This window comes from Alexandromys fortis, unplaced genomic scaffold (assembly GCF_014885135.2).
Source record: "Alexandromys fortis isolate MF-2015 unplaced genomic scaffold, M_Fortis_MF-2015_v1.1 scaffold_88, whole genome shotgun sequence".
Lineage (NCBI taxonomy): Eukaryota > Metazoa > Chordata > Mammalia > Rodentia > Cricetidae > Alexandromys > Alexandromys fortis.
Genome location: NW_026067961.1, coordinates 7,484,245 through 7,501,641, shown reverse-complemented (window position 1 = coordinate 7,501,641; position 17,397 = coordinate 7,484,245). Strand labels below are relative to the sequence as shown.

At 44.9% G+C, this 17,397-nt stretch overlaps 1 protein-coding gene across 5 annotated transcripts in view; it reads right to left on the bottom strand.

Moving 5' to 3' along the window:
- Vps13d (vacuolar protein sorting 13 homolog D) overlaps nt 1–17,397 on the bottom strand; it is a 221,120-nt gene that overhangs the window by 81,272 nt on the left and 122,451 nt on the right. For 4 of the 5 annotated variants that reach the window (XM_050153110.1, XM_050153113.1, XM_050153111.1 and 1 more), the window contains 7 exons: nt 16,007–16,170; nt 15,002–15,110; nt 11,879–12,058; nt 7,939–8,055; nt 6,845–6,994; nt 1,887–2,036; nt 1,005–1,101 (listed from right to left, as the gene is read on the bottom strand). In XM_050153110.1, coding sequence (XP_050009067.1) covers nt 1,005–1,101; nt 1,887–2,036; nt 6,845–6,994; nt 7,939–8,055; nt 11,879–12,058; nt 15,002–15,110; nt 16,007–16,170 — 967 coding nt within the window. The remainder of the gene's footprint in view (nt 1–1,004; nt 1,102–1,886; nt 2,037–6,844; nt 6,995–7,938; nt 8,056–11,878; nt 12,059–15,001; nt 15,111–16,006; nt 16,171–17,397) is intronic. The other variant, XM_050153115.1, reaches the window with a different exon arrangement.

The window sequence follows — 17,397 nt, the reverse complement described above, 5'->3', positions numbered from 1 at the left end:
TGGCAGACAAAGACAAGAACAAAAGCCTCTTTACCATCATTTCTTCAGTTTAAGTTTTAAAAGGTGAAGGCATGGGAGATTGTGAGCTTGAGCATGAACTACAGAGACAGACTATCTCAAAACAAACAGAATAAAAGCTGGCCAAATGGCTGGAAAGATGATTTAACAGTTGAGAGAGCTTGCTGCTTTTCTAGAGGACCTGAGTTCACTTCCCAGCAGCCATATTGGTCAGATCACAAGGACCTATGACTCTAGTTTCAGGGGATCTGAGCCCCTCTTCTGGCCTCCACAGGCATCTGCACACACAGGGTAGGCAAACGTGTGCACGGGCACACACGCATGCACACGCGCACACACACACACACACACACACACACACACACAGTCTTTTGAAAAGTATGCACCATTGGCTCCTTTCTCAGCTGTAGCCCTAAGGAAAGGCAGGAGAAAGAGGTGACAAGCGCTGAACTCTCCCAGCTCTGCAGGAAATGTCCTCTTTCTGATAGTGATCTGACCCCTTTCCAAAGACCAGAGGACAGCAACAAGAAACCTTTGTAATAGCATTAAGGCACAGGGGTGCAGATGTCAAAAGCCAACAAGTGAGGTTAGCCAGTTTTTGTTTTTCAAACTAAACCAAAGCCACCGCCAAAAAGTCATTTCTGAACCTTGGCCCTGAGCTGGTTTCATAAACCAAGTGGCCCGCTAAATGACTGTCATCATTCTGTTATGAGAGAGCCGAGGAACAGAACCTGCAAGTGCAGAGGAGGGTGTACTGCTTCCTAGCCAGCTGCTAGACACTCCAGGAAACCCTGACCCCCTCGGGGATCCTATGACTCCCTCGGGGCTGCCTAGTTTGTGGACCTAACTCGGCGATCCTCAGACACAAGCAGTTTTGGAAGGGAGCTGCAGAACTGCAAATCTGAGCCTGCTAGCTCAGGCTAGGAGGCAGCCAGTGTGGTAGGCGGAGACAATCTCAGGCAAAAGTGTAGAGTGTACAGCTTTACCTGATTCTGCCTGGTCGTAGCCAAAGAAACTCAGTAGCTTGAGCAGCAGTTTCTCCTCGATTTGTACTGTGAACCTCTGGGCTGTGACCATGAGATGCTAAAGAGGAAGAAAGTCTGGTTTTAGGCAAGAGCTAAAGCAGCTTTTCTTTGAGTCAGTAAGCAGATCCAGTGTGGCAGGCACAGTGACAACACAGTGCCAGCTACTAAGGCAGGCTGAGGTTTGCTTGAGCTCAGGAGTTGCAGATCAGCTTGGACAGCAAATCAAGATCCTGGCTCATGGCTTCTTTACCTGTGTGAGTTAATGACAAACCACATGTAGCTCACCTCTCTTTGTCTTGTTACAGTGAACAGAAGTCTGGTGTTCAGTGGATACTTTGCCACCTTTATGCTTGGTCCCATCAGCCCTGGTGACAAAGGACCAGAAAGAGGGCTCCTACTTTTGCAGCTTTCTGCTATCACAGCTGGCCTCTGCCTAGCTCAGAGAGAGCTCTTCTTTTTACCTCTCTGCGCAAGTCCAAGCATAGCAGTTTATATGGCATGCTGCCTGTTCCAAGGTCAGACCTCTCACACTGCTTCGGAAGTACCTCCAGACTACTCGGTCCCTGATCGCAGTGGCCTACAAGGCACTGCTTCCCTTAGGAATGGAGACCCTGGCCTCAGCGGGTTCAGTATGACCCAAGGTTCAGCTCCAAGGGCACTGAAACCACGACTAAGTTATCGATAAAGAGTGCCATGAAAAGGTGCTCCTAACATTTTCCTCGTGGCTCGGCCCTGAGAGCCACCTTTGTGCACACACTGTGCTGTGGCTTGCCCTGTAACCTCGCTGTGAGACAGCAAGTGTGCCTCTACATGCCATCGCCCCCAGCCTCCCTGCCAGCCCACCTTGTAGATGTTGGTCAGCGCACTCTTACTGGGGAACTTCACCGCATTGACTTGCACAGCAGGGCCTGTCTCAATGACCTCATTCTCATTGCTCAGGGGGGTCACATAGAGCATGAAGGGCTGAGTAGTACCAATGAGTTGGTTGTCCACCTGGGGCAGAAAAGGCCAGCAAAACAAAAACAAGACAAGCTGCTTAGTTGTCACTTGTTCCCTTGGGCTGGTGTCTATACTATGTAGGCTACTCAGAGTCTCCTGGCCAATCTGCCACCTCACAGCAACAGCACACACACATTCTCATCCAAGACCAGTGGTGATGATGATGGGCAATATGGTACATACCCATAATCCCAGCTCTAGGAAAGGGGAGGCAAGAGAACCGAGAACACAGTGAACCCGTCTCAAAAATAATATGTCCAGAGAGATGGCTCAGCAGATAGCTGTTTGCTGACTTACGTTTAATCTCCAGTATCTACACACACACACACACTGTGCCATACACACATATAAATGCACAAAATAAATAAAAATTTTGTTGACAATAACACAATAAGAATAGAAATAACAAAGGGAATTAATATTTTTTAGGTGGGTGAAGACAAAGAAGTTAGCTCAATATAGCTACTGTATAATATATAAATATTTAAAACTTCATATTTGACACAATAAATAAATACAATTTATTTGACAATTAAAAAGAAATTTCAAAATTAAAAAAAAATTCTTAATGCATCAGGTGAATAGACCTGTCATATCCAAAACTAGTCACCACAATGTATTACAACCTGCAGTGCCTACCACTATCCTGGTCACCATAGCCATGACTCCTAGGTGCAGGCCTCAGCACACTGTCCCTAGCTTATTGGTGGAGAAGTGAAGAGCAGCCAGTACTCAAGCTGACCAAGGCCAGAATGATGCACTATTGATGTTTCTCCCTCATTCCAAACTCCTTGAAGACAGGAGAGAGCAGAGACCTTGCTCCTCTGCAAGTTCTGAAGGCTGAGCTGTCTCTCCAGCCCTCAAAGACAATGTTTGATTTTACTAATTTTTTTCTACCATTATCATAGATTCTAGTTCATGTATTTCAATCATTTAGTGTTTTTTCCCCTTGCTGTTTATATTTACTGCATTCCTTCAATTTTTTTTAAACCTTGTGCCTGTGTATGTATGTAGGTGTGTATGGTATATTTGTGTGGTCGTATGTGTGGAGGTCAGGGAATAGCCTGGGGCGGGGGGAGCGGTCAGTTCATGCCTTGTTTGAGACAGGTCTCTTGTTCACCACTGCATACACCAGACTGAGTACACAACTAATTGGCGTGTATGTGTATGTAGGTCAGAGACACCTCGTGGAAGTCTGTTCTCAATAGCAAACATCTTTATCGACCAAGTCATCTCCCAAGCTCTTGTCTACTTATTTTATAGTTCTAATCAGGTGTCCAATCCTCAGATTCTGAGCCATGTACAGCCCAGAACAGCTGCAAACGCAGCACGACATGAAACTGTAGACTTATGAAAACGTTCTGCAATTTCTCTTTTTCCTTTTTGCGGTTTCTTTCTCTGTAACTCAACAGCACAGTTCTCAGTGAGGCTCTGGAGATGACATGGTGTCACAATGTCAGAAGGCTGGAGTCTGTGATTAGGCAGATCAGTGTGCACATGTGTCATGTCCTCCTGATTAATTAATTCTCCTATCATTAGGAAATTACCTTCTTTATCTCTGCTAATCTTCTTTGTTCTGACATTAATCAGTGTGACTCCAATTTCCTTCCTTGAGACTAGTTAAAAGTGTAGTGCTCCCCCTCCCTTAGGTCCTTTTAACCTATTTGTGTCTTTCTAATGAACAGGTGGGGATGGGGGTTGGCCACAGGGTCTCACTGCTAGCACATGCTGACCCTGAACACACAATCCTCCTGCCTCAGCCTCTGTGTTGATTATAGGTCGTACTATTGTATGTTTCTTGTGGGTGGCAATTGGATCTTGCATTTTTATGCAATCTGACTATCTCTGATTTGATTGCACTGACAATAAATTGGCAACATTAAGCTTTTGTCTGCCATCATGCTATGGCTTGCTATCCATCCCACATGTTATCTTCCCTATTTCTGCTTTCTCTTATTTCCACTAAGCAATTATTTCACTTTATTGATTACATGCAACTATTATTATTTTGGGAGGTTTGCAGTATTTAAGTCAGTGTGTTGGTCCACCACTTGTACTAAAGTGCTGCACCGCCATCTCTTCCCTGCAGACTTCACCACTGCTGTTAAACATTCTACACTGATATGTGATATAGACAGCAACTAGAGATAGATGTAGTTGAAGCCACTACACCTCCTTAGGAGACTACCTTGAGAAGCCTAGTTTGCCATGTTTTTCATGTCACCATTTGAGGTTTTCTCCTCTAGTTGGTGTTGATTCAAATCCCATCAGCACCTATTTCTGTCTGCTGAGTAATGTGCTCTGATGCATTTGGAGGTTGTGGTTGGTGATAAACCCTTCACTGTTTCTATGTCTAAGAGCATCTTCACTTCACCCTTTGAGCTGGTTAGGATGAAAATGATCCCCATAGGTCCTTGCCTAGGGAAGGGTTAGGAGGTGTGGCCTTGTTGGAGGAGGTGTGTCACTGAGGATGGGTTTTGTGGTTTTAAAAGCCCACCCAGGCCCAGTCTCACTATCTGCCTGATGCCTGAGGATCAGGATATAAAACCCTCGACTACTTCTCCACTGTCATATCTGCCTGTGTGTCACATGATGGCAATGACTGCCCCAAGCAAATGCTTTCTTCCATGGACGCTGCTGCAGTCATGCTCTCCTCACTGGCACAGAACACTGCCGGAGGCACCCTGATTTTTGAAAGCTACTTCTTCGGGGAGGAGGTTTCTAGAATGACAGCTTTTTGCCCCCTTTTCAATACTTCAAGACATTGCTGACCATCTTTTCACTTGCATTTTTCTCAGCAAGAAATTTGTTGTTATTATCTTTGTCATTTTCTGTTTGTTGTTTTTCAAGGCAGGGTTTCTCTGTAGCTTTGGAGCCTGTCCTGGGATTCACTCAGTAGACCAGGCTGGCCTCGAACTGACAGAGAATCACCTGCCTCTGCTTCTCAAGTGCTCAGATTAAAGGTGTGCACCACTACCACCCAGCTGTCATCTTATCTTTGTTCCTTTGTATATAATATTTTTAGCCATGATTCACTTTACTACTGGCTTTGCATAACCTGACTATGATGTCTCATAGTGGCAGGGAGTTGGTCCCAAGATGCCCTGTATGCTAAAACCATGAATGCTCTATCCTATAAAGCAGTGTGGTATTTTCACACAGCTACACACAGCCTCCTGCATTCTTTACAGTCTGTAAATGGCTTGCAGTGCCTCATACAATGTAAGTGGTATGGAATCAGTTGTTATTCTTTGTTTAGGAAACACTGATATGGAGAAAAACCTGTATAAGTTTAGCACAGATAAGGAGCCCATGGGCATGGAAGGTCACATGGAGTCCCCATCCAGCTTGTGTGTTATATACATCCATTGAAATTTTCACTTCTTAAAGTCAAGTTTTTGTTTTCTGGGTCGCTACTGGATTTTCCGAAGTTCCCATAAGAGTTTTACTATGTTCCAATGACTGTGCTAGTGCTGGGTCCACCCTGAAAGCACGCTCACCCTCAGTGTGCTGCTCTGCTCAGCGACACACACGGCAGCTGCTGACAGGATGTGAGCCTGTCAGCTTTGCCTTGTTGAGTGATGGACATGTTTGCACTCCAATACATCATAAGGCTTGCTGGGGACATAGTCAACTTCCTGGGATCCGTCCAGATTTTCCACTCATGATTTTCAAGACCGGGTCAGAGTAGCATTCAATAGGGGGCCAATAGACCATGGAGAGTTGAGACTGTTCTGGGGTTTCCAGTGCAGTTCTCACTCTGCTCCCTCAGATCTTCCTGGATGAGAGACTGGCACTCTGCGAAACCTCAGCCCTCTCCACACAGGTACACCACTGTCTACTGAGCTGTCAGTCCCTGTGGATGCTCAGCTGTCTTCTCTATGCTTCCACACTGCTGGCCTGTTCTTGCCTCCTTTCTCAGCACCACAGCCTGGAAAGTTCTCAAGCTGATTCAGTCATAAGGTTCACCTCTCTTATTTTCCATCTTTCATGGGTTACTGTCCATTGTGGTCTGATTTTCAGTGTCCTGAAGCTGCTGTTATTTTATGTGGACTTAGGGCTTATCTCGAAGCCAGTCTCAGTTATTCCATCTTGCCTGGAAGTAGAAGTCAGACCGTGTTGTTGATCCCTACGATGACCCCCATCTCCTCCAGGAGATGGCTACATGACTCTGTCCCTTTTTTCCAATATGATAAGGGAAACCTGAGGCTGGTCACATGGCCCGACAATGCAAGTTCAAGTCCTGGAGTCCAGGTAAAGGAGGGAGGAGGGAACTGACTTTGTCCCGACCTACACATATACACTGTGCAAGCACCTCCCACCCCAATCAGTCTCTAGATTATTTATAGGTCAGCAGCTAGAATATCTGGAATTCGTCTGTATTTGTGTCACCAGGCATAATGGCCATGCCTTTGAAGATGGCACTCACGAGGCAGAGGCAGACAGCTCTTTGTGAGCTCCAGGCCAGCCTGGACCTACACAGTAAGAGCCCATCTCAAAAACAAAGAGAGTTTGTGAGACACTCTGAGGTGGAAGCTGTTTCCCAGAACGAGTCTCGTGAAGACCACAAGCTACTTCTTCCAGGGGCTGGAGAGGTGGCACAGTAGTTGCTTGCTGCTCTTGCAAAGGACCTGGCTGTGCTTTCCAGCACCCATATTGAATGGTTCACAATTGGCTCTAACTTCAGATTTTAGGGCAGTTTTGTCTTCCCTTGGCACTAGCACTCAGGTGTCCATATTCACATACAGACACACACATAATTGAAAGTAATTACACTTGATCTGAGCACTCCATCCTGGTACCTGCACGTCCTGTATGCTGAGCTCAAGCATGTGACTAGCTGCCAGCTGGGTGTAGTGGATGTTGATTCCTGTAAGGCTTGCAAAGACCAATTCTTCTGGGACTTTGTTAATCAAAGAGACACCAATTCCACCTTCTAACCGCACAACCACCTGAAAGGAAATGATAGGAGCGCTCACAGCCAGAGAACACAGACAGGGCTGGTTTTCAATCCCTGCTCTTTACCTCTGAAGAGCATAAAAGCACTAAAGAGCCTCACTAGGCACCTGGCTCAAATGACCTCATCTCCCCGGAAGCCTTCCACTGTAGTATTCCTCAGCCAGGTCAGAATGGCAGAGGGACGTGAGGAGCCCTCACCCAGCACACATAGATGCTGTGCAGTACAGCAGAGTGACTGTTTTAGACTCTCTCCCAGTTTGGAATGTGAACTCCTCAGGCTACTCTGTACACTTCTACAGCACCCAACATGGCTCAACTCAGCACAGGCATTTGATTAAACACCATCAACACCATCAAATAGGAATGCTTCCTCACGCTCGTCTCATCTTGGTTTCAAACTTACCAATCTCCTCCCAAAATGCAAACAAAGAGAAAGGAATAGGGACTTGAGTGAGATGGTGGGAAATCCAGATTCCCTTTCTCTAAATACTATGAAAATCTGGACCATGTAGTAACAAGGACTTGAGTGAGATGGCGGGAAATCCGAATTCCCTTTCTCTAAATACTATGAAAATCTGGACCATGTAGCTTCCTTTTTGTCATCTCACATGAGCAACATCTGTTATTCTGTGATTCCATGTAAGCTCCAGACATCACTCACATGACATAAACACACGTGTTTAACAGTAAACACATGAAACAGCATCCCACACTCACACTCAGTGTTCACACAATCACAGAGCAAATTCTCAGAACTGATGACCAAGAAAATTTATCTGCAACCATTTTAAAAACTTGCTGGTTGAAGAGGCAAGGTGGTTCAGTAGGTAAGGTGGAAGGAGAGAACTGCTCCTACGAGCTGCCCACTGACCTCACACATGCTGTGGCATCATGCCCACACACATGCACATAGGGCTAAACAAACTGGGAAGCTTACTTCCAGCTCCTGCTGTGTGTCTGGATTCCTCAGTTTCCGCAGCTCCTGCTCTGTAACAGGAAGTTCCTCCACTTCATATGATGAGCGCTCACTTTTCCGCTGGCAGAAGTCTGCTATCTGAAATCAAAACAGAACAAGAAGAGAGCTCACACTTCCATATCAACTATAGGTCAAGAGTCACTCACTATATGCCTAGGAAACCTATGGAAAGCTAATGACTCCTCAGGTTGCTAGGCAAAGATTTGGGCAATAATTAAGCAGGTACAATTCTGAATCTAGATAACACTCTATTCAGCTAAACACCTTGGGTGCTTCAGAGAGCAAGGACAGGCCTCACAGAGCACGGGCAGGCCCCACAGAGCACAGGCAGGCCCCACAGAGAACAGGCAGGCCCCACAGAGTACAAGTAGGCCCCACAGAGTACAAGTAGGCCCCACAGAGCAAGGACAGGCCTCACAGAGAACAAGCAGGCCTCACAGAGTGCGGGAAGGCCTCGGTGTGCACAGGCAGGTCTCTGCAGTGTGCCTGCTTTGCCATGAGTACCCTTCTGTAAAGCAGTACTACAGATCGTGGTGTGGAGCATGATGCGTTGTATCAGAATGCTCACACAGCACTCGCTGTCTTATTTCCCTCAGCTCCCTATTACTCTGACTGATGACTCTGTATTTCCAGCATACATCTTGCCTTAAGTCTCAGAGCAGAAGTCCCAATGGCTTTGGGCATCATCATATAGAATCATGAGGCTACCTAAGCTCAGCAAGTGCCAATATAACTTGTTTTCTTCAAGTCTACTCTGCATTTGGCTTAGTGGTATGGACCCTTGTCCTCCCTGCTACCTAGAACAGATACCTGGAGGCCAGGTTGCCTCAAGCCTCATCCCACACTCAGTCACTGACCAATCAGCTTCCTTTGCATTAGCTTTTCTCCTTCCCCCTCACACGCTCACCCTGACCTAAGGCACCATCTCCGATCATCACGCCTCTGGAGGCTCTTAGCTAGACTTTCTCTGCCTCCAGTCTTTCCAACACTGTAGCCAATGCACTTATTACAGCTAAATCCTCCTCATACTAACTCCTGACTCCTGCCTGCCTTGAACAAAACATCCCAGCTTCAATATGAATCTCAGGTCCTAATCCTGTCTCTAGTCTTATTTCTACCATATGCCACGGGCCAGTCTGTTCCCTAATCAGCTTCCCAAATACTATATGACTGTGATGGCAAATATTGGTTGTCAAATTGAGTACATCTGGAATTAACTAAAACCTAAGTATTGGGGCACACCTGATTTCCTACTCAATCATTTAAGGTGGGAGTCCCACCCTAAATCTGGGCCACACCTGGTGGCAGCCTATATGAAAGGACATGGGCTAAGGAAAGTTTTTCTTTTGGCCTTGCCCTCACTCTTGCTGGCAAGTTCATCTATCCTACTGCTGAGGCATTCTTTCGCTGGTGTTAGACCCTACTTCTTCAGGATTACAATGTAGATTGAATGCATACAGTCTCATGGCTGAACAATTATCAGACTTGGTCTTCTCAGCAGGAGGCAACTACTATTGGATTATCAGGCCATGGCCTATAAGATACTCGAATAAACCCCTTGTAATATCTATACATATAGCCAGGCAGTGGTGGCACATACCTTTAATCTCAGTTCTCAGGTAGCAGAGGCAGGAAGATCTCTGGGTTAAAGGCCAGCCTGGTCGAAGAGTATGTTTCAGGATAACTGAAGCTACACAGAGAAACCCTGTCTCAAAAAAAAAAAAAAAAAAAAACAACCAAAAAACAGAAACCAGACCGCTCACTGCCACGTGCTCAGCAGATGAAATGCTGACTAGTTCCAATAGCTGCTCAGCAAATCCCCTCTGTGGGAGCATGCCCATCAGAGCAAAGCTCCTCTGCCTTGCCCTCTGCCCAGGTTCACTCTTTTGACTAATGTAGTGCTCAGCTTGAGTATTCTGTCCTGTAGGAAGCTCCATCAGCCTCAGACCCCCAGTCCCTCCTACATCCCCTCACCCCTCGCTCCATGACACAGCACTGTACTTGTTTGTTTGGCTAGGAAAGCTCCCATCTTCTCATGAGGGGTCACACACCAATTATTCAAAATATTAGTATAATAGTTAACTATATTGAGAATACCACTATGTATTTTTCTTATCTATTTAAATTCTTATAGTTTGGTGTCGATTGCGTTGGGTGGGTTACTCAGTCTAGGGGTTTGTAACCCACCCTGCAATCAGTTATTCCAGGGTCTCGGAGGGGCGCTACCTGGAAGGGAATGAGCTAAGAGAGAAGAAGGAGGCCAAGCAGATTTGTCAAAGCCTCCCTTTATTAGGGTCATGGTTGCTGCTTATATAGCCCCTGAAGGGTAGGGAAACTGGACTCTTGCCGCATGTTCCAGGTCACGTAGGCTAGGTTACATTTGGACAGGTAGGCCAGGAAGTCACAAGTTGCCACACCTGGTTCCCTGGATAGCTGGAATGTGAGGCGGGTTCCTCTAACAGATTAGCAGTTAATTGGGTGTGGGGCAGGTTCTGTCAATAGAACATAATTATGGGTGTGAGGTTCCCTGCAGACTCCCCTGTAATGATTTTTAGGGGGGAAATGGCTCGTGACATATTCCCCCTCTCTTATATAAAGGCAAGCAGTTATTAAGTGGAGGGCACCAAGTCAGAGTCAACCCTGGTGTCAGATTTAAAAGAGAAGGGACTGAGACAAGTAGAAACCCTCCTCTCGAATGGTGAAGCAATTTACCTCTCCTGGGAACAGAGGGGTGCCCGATGATTAGCATTAGTTCCTTGGAGCTTCTCAAATAAAAGGTATCTAGCAGGATTAAAGTAAGCAGACCACAGGGCACCCTGTCTTAGGCCATGTGGAGAGTGTTCCTCGTACCTGGCACCATGCCCTGTTGAGCCGGCCTTTACAGCCTCTGTATGGTGTGCTATTCAGGTGAGGATCCACACTAACTCCCGTCATTGGGCCCCTGCATCTATCATTAATGAAAAAACTGTGAGGAGCTCCTCAAACAAAAGATATAATGATCCAGGTCACATAGGCCGGGAGGTAGGCCAAGAAGTCACGAGTTGCCACACCTAGTTCCCTGGATAGCTGGAATGTGAGGCGGGTTCCGCTAACAGATTAGCAGTTAATTGGGTGTGAGGCAGGTTCTCAATAGAACATAATTATGGGTGTGGGGTTCTCTGCAGACTCCCCAGGGTGATGGTTTCTGTAATGATTTTTAGGGGGGGAAATGGCTCGTGACAGTTTGGAGATAAAGTTCTTCTGTGATGTGAGATTCCCCTCTGTATGCTTTGAATATCATTGGTTAATTTAAAAAACTGTCTTGGGCCTGCGCAGAGCAGAATAGAGGTAGTTGGGGAGGGGGCGGGCACTAAACAATGCTGAGAGAAAGGAGGCAGAGTGAGAGAGAGGCCATGGAGCTGCAGTCAAAGATAAAGATCTGGAACCTTGCCGGTAGGGCACAAACCTCATGGTAAAATATAAAATAATAAAAGGGTTAAGTTAAGATGTGAGAACTAGCCAATAAAAAGTTAGAGCTAATAGGCCAAGCAGTGATTTAATTAATACAGTTTCTGTGTGGTTATTTCAGGAGTCTAGGCGGCCAAAAAAAGAAGGCTACACTTCTGATGTAGCCTAGGCTGGCCTTGAACTCAAGTGGTCCTGCTGCCTCAGTCTCGTGAATGCTGAGTATGAGAAGTCACCTCCATGCCTGGTTAATTCCTAAGCCTTTTCAGACTTTGTTTATCCTTCTATCTCCATTCACTTCCACTTCAGCTCCCACACAACTCTGGTATGGAGACCCAGGCCTTTCTTACAAAGGAGGACAGCACAGCCCACATCCAGCATGAGGACACTTAATAAATATTTAACCATGAGGTTGGGAAGAAAAAGACACGGCTTTCTCAGTCCTTCTAATTCTTACCTGGAGTGCTCGAGTTGGTCCATCTGGGATGACTCTGATGGATAACATTCCAGAACCAGGCCTCATCTTTTGGTTAACAAACTGTTGTTCTGGTGGAACTGGTCCTAACAGCTCAACAGATGAGTCAGGACCAAGAACAACTTCAGCTCCATCAAACAATCCGGAAAGTCCTCCTTTGGCCTAAAAGACATTAAAGTAAAGAGGTATAAGAAAAGGTCATAGCAGAGACTTGGACAATTCAACATAGTACCCGGAGACAAATGAATTGGAATTCTCCTTTGGGAAGTCAGTTTGTTAGTCTAACAGATTAAAAAAGTGGTAGGACTGTGTAAAATGGCAAGGTACATTTACTACATTAATGTGGCAGGTTACACACACATACAGTAGGAGGTAACCCCACAAACAAAGTGGATTGCTTTTACTCTACCTTATAATAAATCTCAGTCACTGAAAATAAGTTTATTAAGTAGCCCAAATCAGTTTTGTTTCTTTGAGTATTATCATTGAGGGTTGCCAAAAAAAAAACCTTAAATATTATAAATTGATCACTAATCACTCAGCTTTCCAATTAAAATGCCAGCTCCAGAGCTAAAGTTTCCCAGGCTGATGACCAAACAGCCAAGTCGGTGCCACATCTCAACTGTCATATGGCACTGGGACACATTTAGCAAAAGTCATAATCCTGCTGCGTTCCCCGTAAACATGCAGGTTGACAGGGTGAGGCCCGTGGGGACACACTATAGCTAGAGAGAAGAAATATTCCAATTCTTTCTCTTTGTTTTGTTTTAGTATTCAGAACAGGGCCTTGCTCTGTTGCCTGAGCAGCCTCAAACTCATCATCTCCTGACAGGGTTGTAGGTACCACCAGGCCCACCCTTCTTCGTTCATTCTAAGTACCGAGTAATAAAAAGGCATATAGGACAGGCTTCAATACAAGGAAAGCCTTTCTTAAGGGTTAGTTTAGAAAGTATATACATAACCTGGAAAGGGTAGGTCAAAAACTATTTGCAAGCCTTCTATCGCTGTATTTAGCATAGGAATGAAACAAACCCAGTTCCCTAACTAAAACACATTCACAGCAAAGACGTGGTGGGCAGATACAGGAAGCAACAAACATTAAAAAGGGATTTGGGCGGGAGGAAAATGCTCCACGAAAATTGGAATTACATGGGCTTTTAAAAAAAACTAGAAGTAAAGTCAGGGTCAGACCCGGAACCCACCAATTATAGCAAGCCTTCTTTTGCCTCTAGAAGTCTGAATTGTATTGCTAATTGAAAATCCCAAATCCACTCCAGATGTGAGCTTCACATAAGTAAGCAGCTGGCCTTTGATGAGAAAAGCTCAGGGCCACAGAGGTAAAGAAAATAAATCTCAGCAAACAGAAGAGGCTTCTTAGGGCTGTACACACCACCATATGAGAGGACAGCCTGACTCCACCAGGGAGAGAAACACTCGCTGTTGAGGACCTGCTGCTGCACTGTGGATCTCTGAGTGAGTCCCACGGTGGACAGACCTGCACACACAGTCACTGTGGTGCTCTCCCTCCCACCTGCGCACCTCAGATGCAGGGGCCCATACCCAACCCAAAGAAAGAAAGGGCAGAAATCTCAATCCCTGATAAAGTCCCTGGAAATTTATTAAGCCACAGACTGGCTGATTTGAGGACAAATAAAAACGTCTAGCAGTCTAGACTGCTAGTTGCTACAACAAAATACTAACTTTGATACCACTAAGAATATAGCAATAAGCAAAATCAAAAACATGTATACATACCAATTGGTTATATAATACCAAAATGGTCAGTCTTGAAAACATATACATACAAGTAACACACACAAGCATGGACTCACATATTTAACAGGCGTGAATTTGAAAGAGAGCACGGGGAAGATATGGGAGGTTTAAAGGATGAAAATGGTAAAGTGATGCAATTACAATAGAGGAGGAGGGGAAGAGGACCACAACGATGAGTAGGATGATGATGCACAGCTCATGATGAGCTCCCACGCTTTACCCATCTAAGTACCCATCTTAGCATTAGACCTTTAACAGATACTTTTTTTATAACCTTCTTTTAAAAAGTACATAGGTAATTTATGTTACCAGGGAAAAACAGTTCAGAATCACCAAGAACAGAAGAAGAAAAAAGTCATCACTCAGGACATCTGCTTCTAACACACTCAGTCTATCACCTTCAAGAACACATCCTATAGAGCAGGAGGGACAGTTCAGTGGTTAAAAAAGTTTGCTGCTCTTGCCGAGGATCCAAGTTCAATTCCCAGCACTCACGCTGAGTACCATTCAAGCACCTATAGCTCCAGTTCCCAGGAACCTGACAGACTCTTCTGACTCTGCAGGTGCCTGCATTCTGGTGTACACATACCCACACACAGATATGCACAGATACACACAGTTAAAATAAAATAAATTTTGAGCCATGGATGAAGGAGCTGTGGGAGCAGAAGATATAAGAATTATAAGAGCCATGAATCCTACTGTGAAAATCTTAGAAATGGCTGCTTAAACAGGACAGGAACAGGGCATGCCAACACGGAAGGGGGCAAGTTTTTTATGAGGGTCCCACCCCTAGACAAAGAATTTTAGGCAACAAATGACTGCAGGGAGGAGAACTGGTCACTCCAGGGATGAGACACCTATATCAGTTATTCAGTGCAGAGTGGTCAGCGCTAAAAGGAATGCACACAAAGAACCAAAATGGACTCAGTGGGCTGCATTTATATACACTTGTGGGCATACATATGTGTATATACATGTAACAATAATCAGAGAAAAAATCGACTTGAAAGTTGGGGGAGCATGAGAGGGATTTAAGGGAAGGAGCTGGGGCAGAGAAAGGGAAGGAGAAAGTGATGTGAATCTATTTCAATTAGGAAAATATCTAAAAATAAATCTTTTAAAAGAAAAAAAGAAAAGACTATTTCCCATGTAGCAACACAAAGATGCACAACCAAAGTTTCTTGACTACCCTTAACAAAAATGCAGTATGCTCTCTGGTTACTTCTTCCCCGTGGATAAATCATCATGTATAACATAGGGGAGACTCTGTTTTGAAGAAAGTACAACCCTTGGGCGCTGTGACTGACAGTGTCAAAAGCAACTGACCTGAACAACCAGCCCATGCAAGCCACAGGTCAATTTTCCTTCCCGGAAGCTCCATGTCTGTGTTGTGCTGCGCCTGCGGTCTGGCTTTCTCAGCATCAGCGGCTCGTACCTGGAAGGAGACAAACAGTGAATCCTCTGGGTCAAAGCCTAAGGAGGAACTGAGGCTCAGCCCCTCTGCCTTCGGGCATCCCGCCACGTAATCTGATGGGCATCCTAGTTGAGCCTCACATGAGGAAAGCCAAAAGACCAGGATGGGGAGCCACAACCCAGGTGTGGGAGTCTCACGGGAGAAGCCATCTTGCAGCTGGGAGCAGCTATCTGCCGAACAGTTAAATCAACTACTGTCTCTACTGTCCTATTTTTAAATACTCTGGGTCTTAACTTACACATTTGTGGAAATTTATAAAGTACCAAATGAAAACAAACACACTGATATTATGGAGAAACTAATACGTGGTAAATGAAGTAACGTATTTAAACTAATGTAACTCATGCAAACTGTCCAGAGAGTTACTCATAAAAACATGTCTCTAGAGTATTGTTTTGGTTTGTTTGTTTGCTTGGTTGGTTGGGTTTTTTGGTTTTGTTTTTATTTTTTTGGAGTTTTGAGACAGGGTTTCTCTGTATAGCCTTGGGATGTCCTGGAATAAACTCTGTAGACAAATTAATTCTTCTCGAAAGACAACAAATTATTAGAAATACTTAAGAATAGAAACTTCAGTTCTACGAAGCAAGGATAGACTGGAATTCCCAGGAAAGTAGATATTCATTTTCTATCAAAGATCTTATTATTTGATCTTTAACACCTGTATGGATATTGTCACAATAATTTTTAAAATTAAATAATGTCTGAGAATTTGACAGGCATTAGCCATTAAAGAAAAAAATACAAAATAAAAAACAAATTCTCAGGAGGGTTTACAGAACTCTACTTTTGAGGGGGAAATTTCTTGGGTCTGAATTTGAAGGCAATCAGCTTGACTAGTGAGTTACCCATCGGATTACCTGTTGTCTGTCACAGCGGCCAGGCCAGCGATATCCAGGATGGCGGATCCCTCGATGGAGCGTGTGGCTGAGGGCTTGTTGGGGTTGTGAGGAACTGCAGAGCCCTCGTGGGCCAGCATTCCCGACCCTGTCATCCTCCAGAGCTGAGAGCGCTTTCCTGGTTCCTGACAGACAGACACACAGATGTGACCACAGCTAGCCCTGTCCATCAATCACAAGCCCCCTCTAAGGGCCAAAGATGTTCTCCATTGGAACTGGGCTTAGATGTTTTCCATATCATAGAAAGACCCAACTAAAGAATTCATTATTGTGAATTTCTAATTAACCTTAAGTAAAGCATACTAAACTCTTTTTCATCTTTTATTTTATTTTGGTGTGCACATGTATGTGTGTATTGAATGTTCCACTGTGTGGAAATCTGAGGATAAATCTCAGGAGTTGGTTCTCTCCTTCCATCATGAGATCCGGAGCTCAAACTCAGGTTAGCAGAGTTATGTGACAAACCCTGGGCCATCTTACTGCCCATTTGCTAAAGTCCGAACACGCAACCAACATTTGTGAGTGGTGTAGATTTCTTAAGAAGTCTTCTTTGGGGGTTGGAGAGATGGCTCAGAGGTTAAGATCACCGACTGCTCTTCCAGAGGTCCTGAGTTCAATTCCCAGCAACCACATGGTGGCTCACAGCCATCTGTAATGAGATCTGGTGCCCTCTTCTGGCATGCAAGCATGCACAGAAGAAATGTGTACATAATAAATAAATAAATCTTTAAAAAAAAAAAAGAAGTCTTCTTTGGGCTGAAGAGACGGCTCCATGGTTAAGAGCTTTGTGCTCTTGGAGAGGACCAGGTTCACTCCTAGCACCCACATCAGGGAGTGATTGACAGCTGCTTGTAACTCCAGTTCCAGGCAGGCAGCTAGTGACCTTTTCTGGATTCCACAGGCAAAGTACAGATAAGTGCACATACCCACACACAGACATGCACATGTAGGAATAATTAAAAGAAATTCTTATAATGTATGCACCTATTAGTTTTCCTTTAAAAAAAAAAGTCAATGACTGGGCAATCTCCTCCCTAGCTATACTGCCTTGAATTCCACTGTTCCATATGATGACTTCAGGTGTCTTTAGTTCAGAGGAGAGTTTAACTATGCCAAGAATATGTGCAAGCCAGCACCCTGTCTCTGGCATTCCTGTAAACTGCCAGAGCAGGGACAGCAGCAGCCCTCACTACTTCCAGTGCTTACCATCTCAATATTTATGAGTTGATTATAATCAATTATTAACTTGCTTGCATTTAAAGGTTATTTTCAGTTGACTGCTTCTGATTTTCAATGCATTTTCTTTGCTAGAATACTTAAATACTGCAATTAGGCTTCCGGGTCAGATAAGG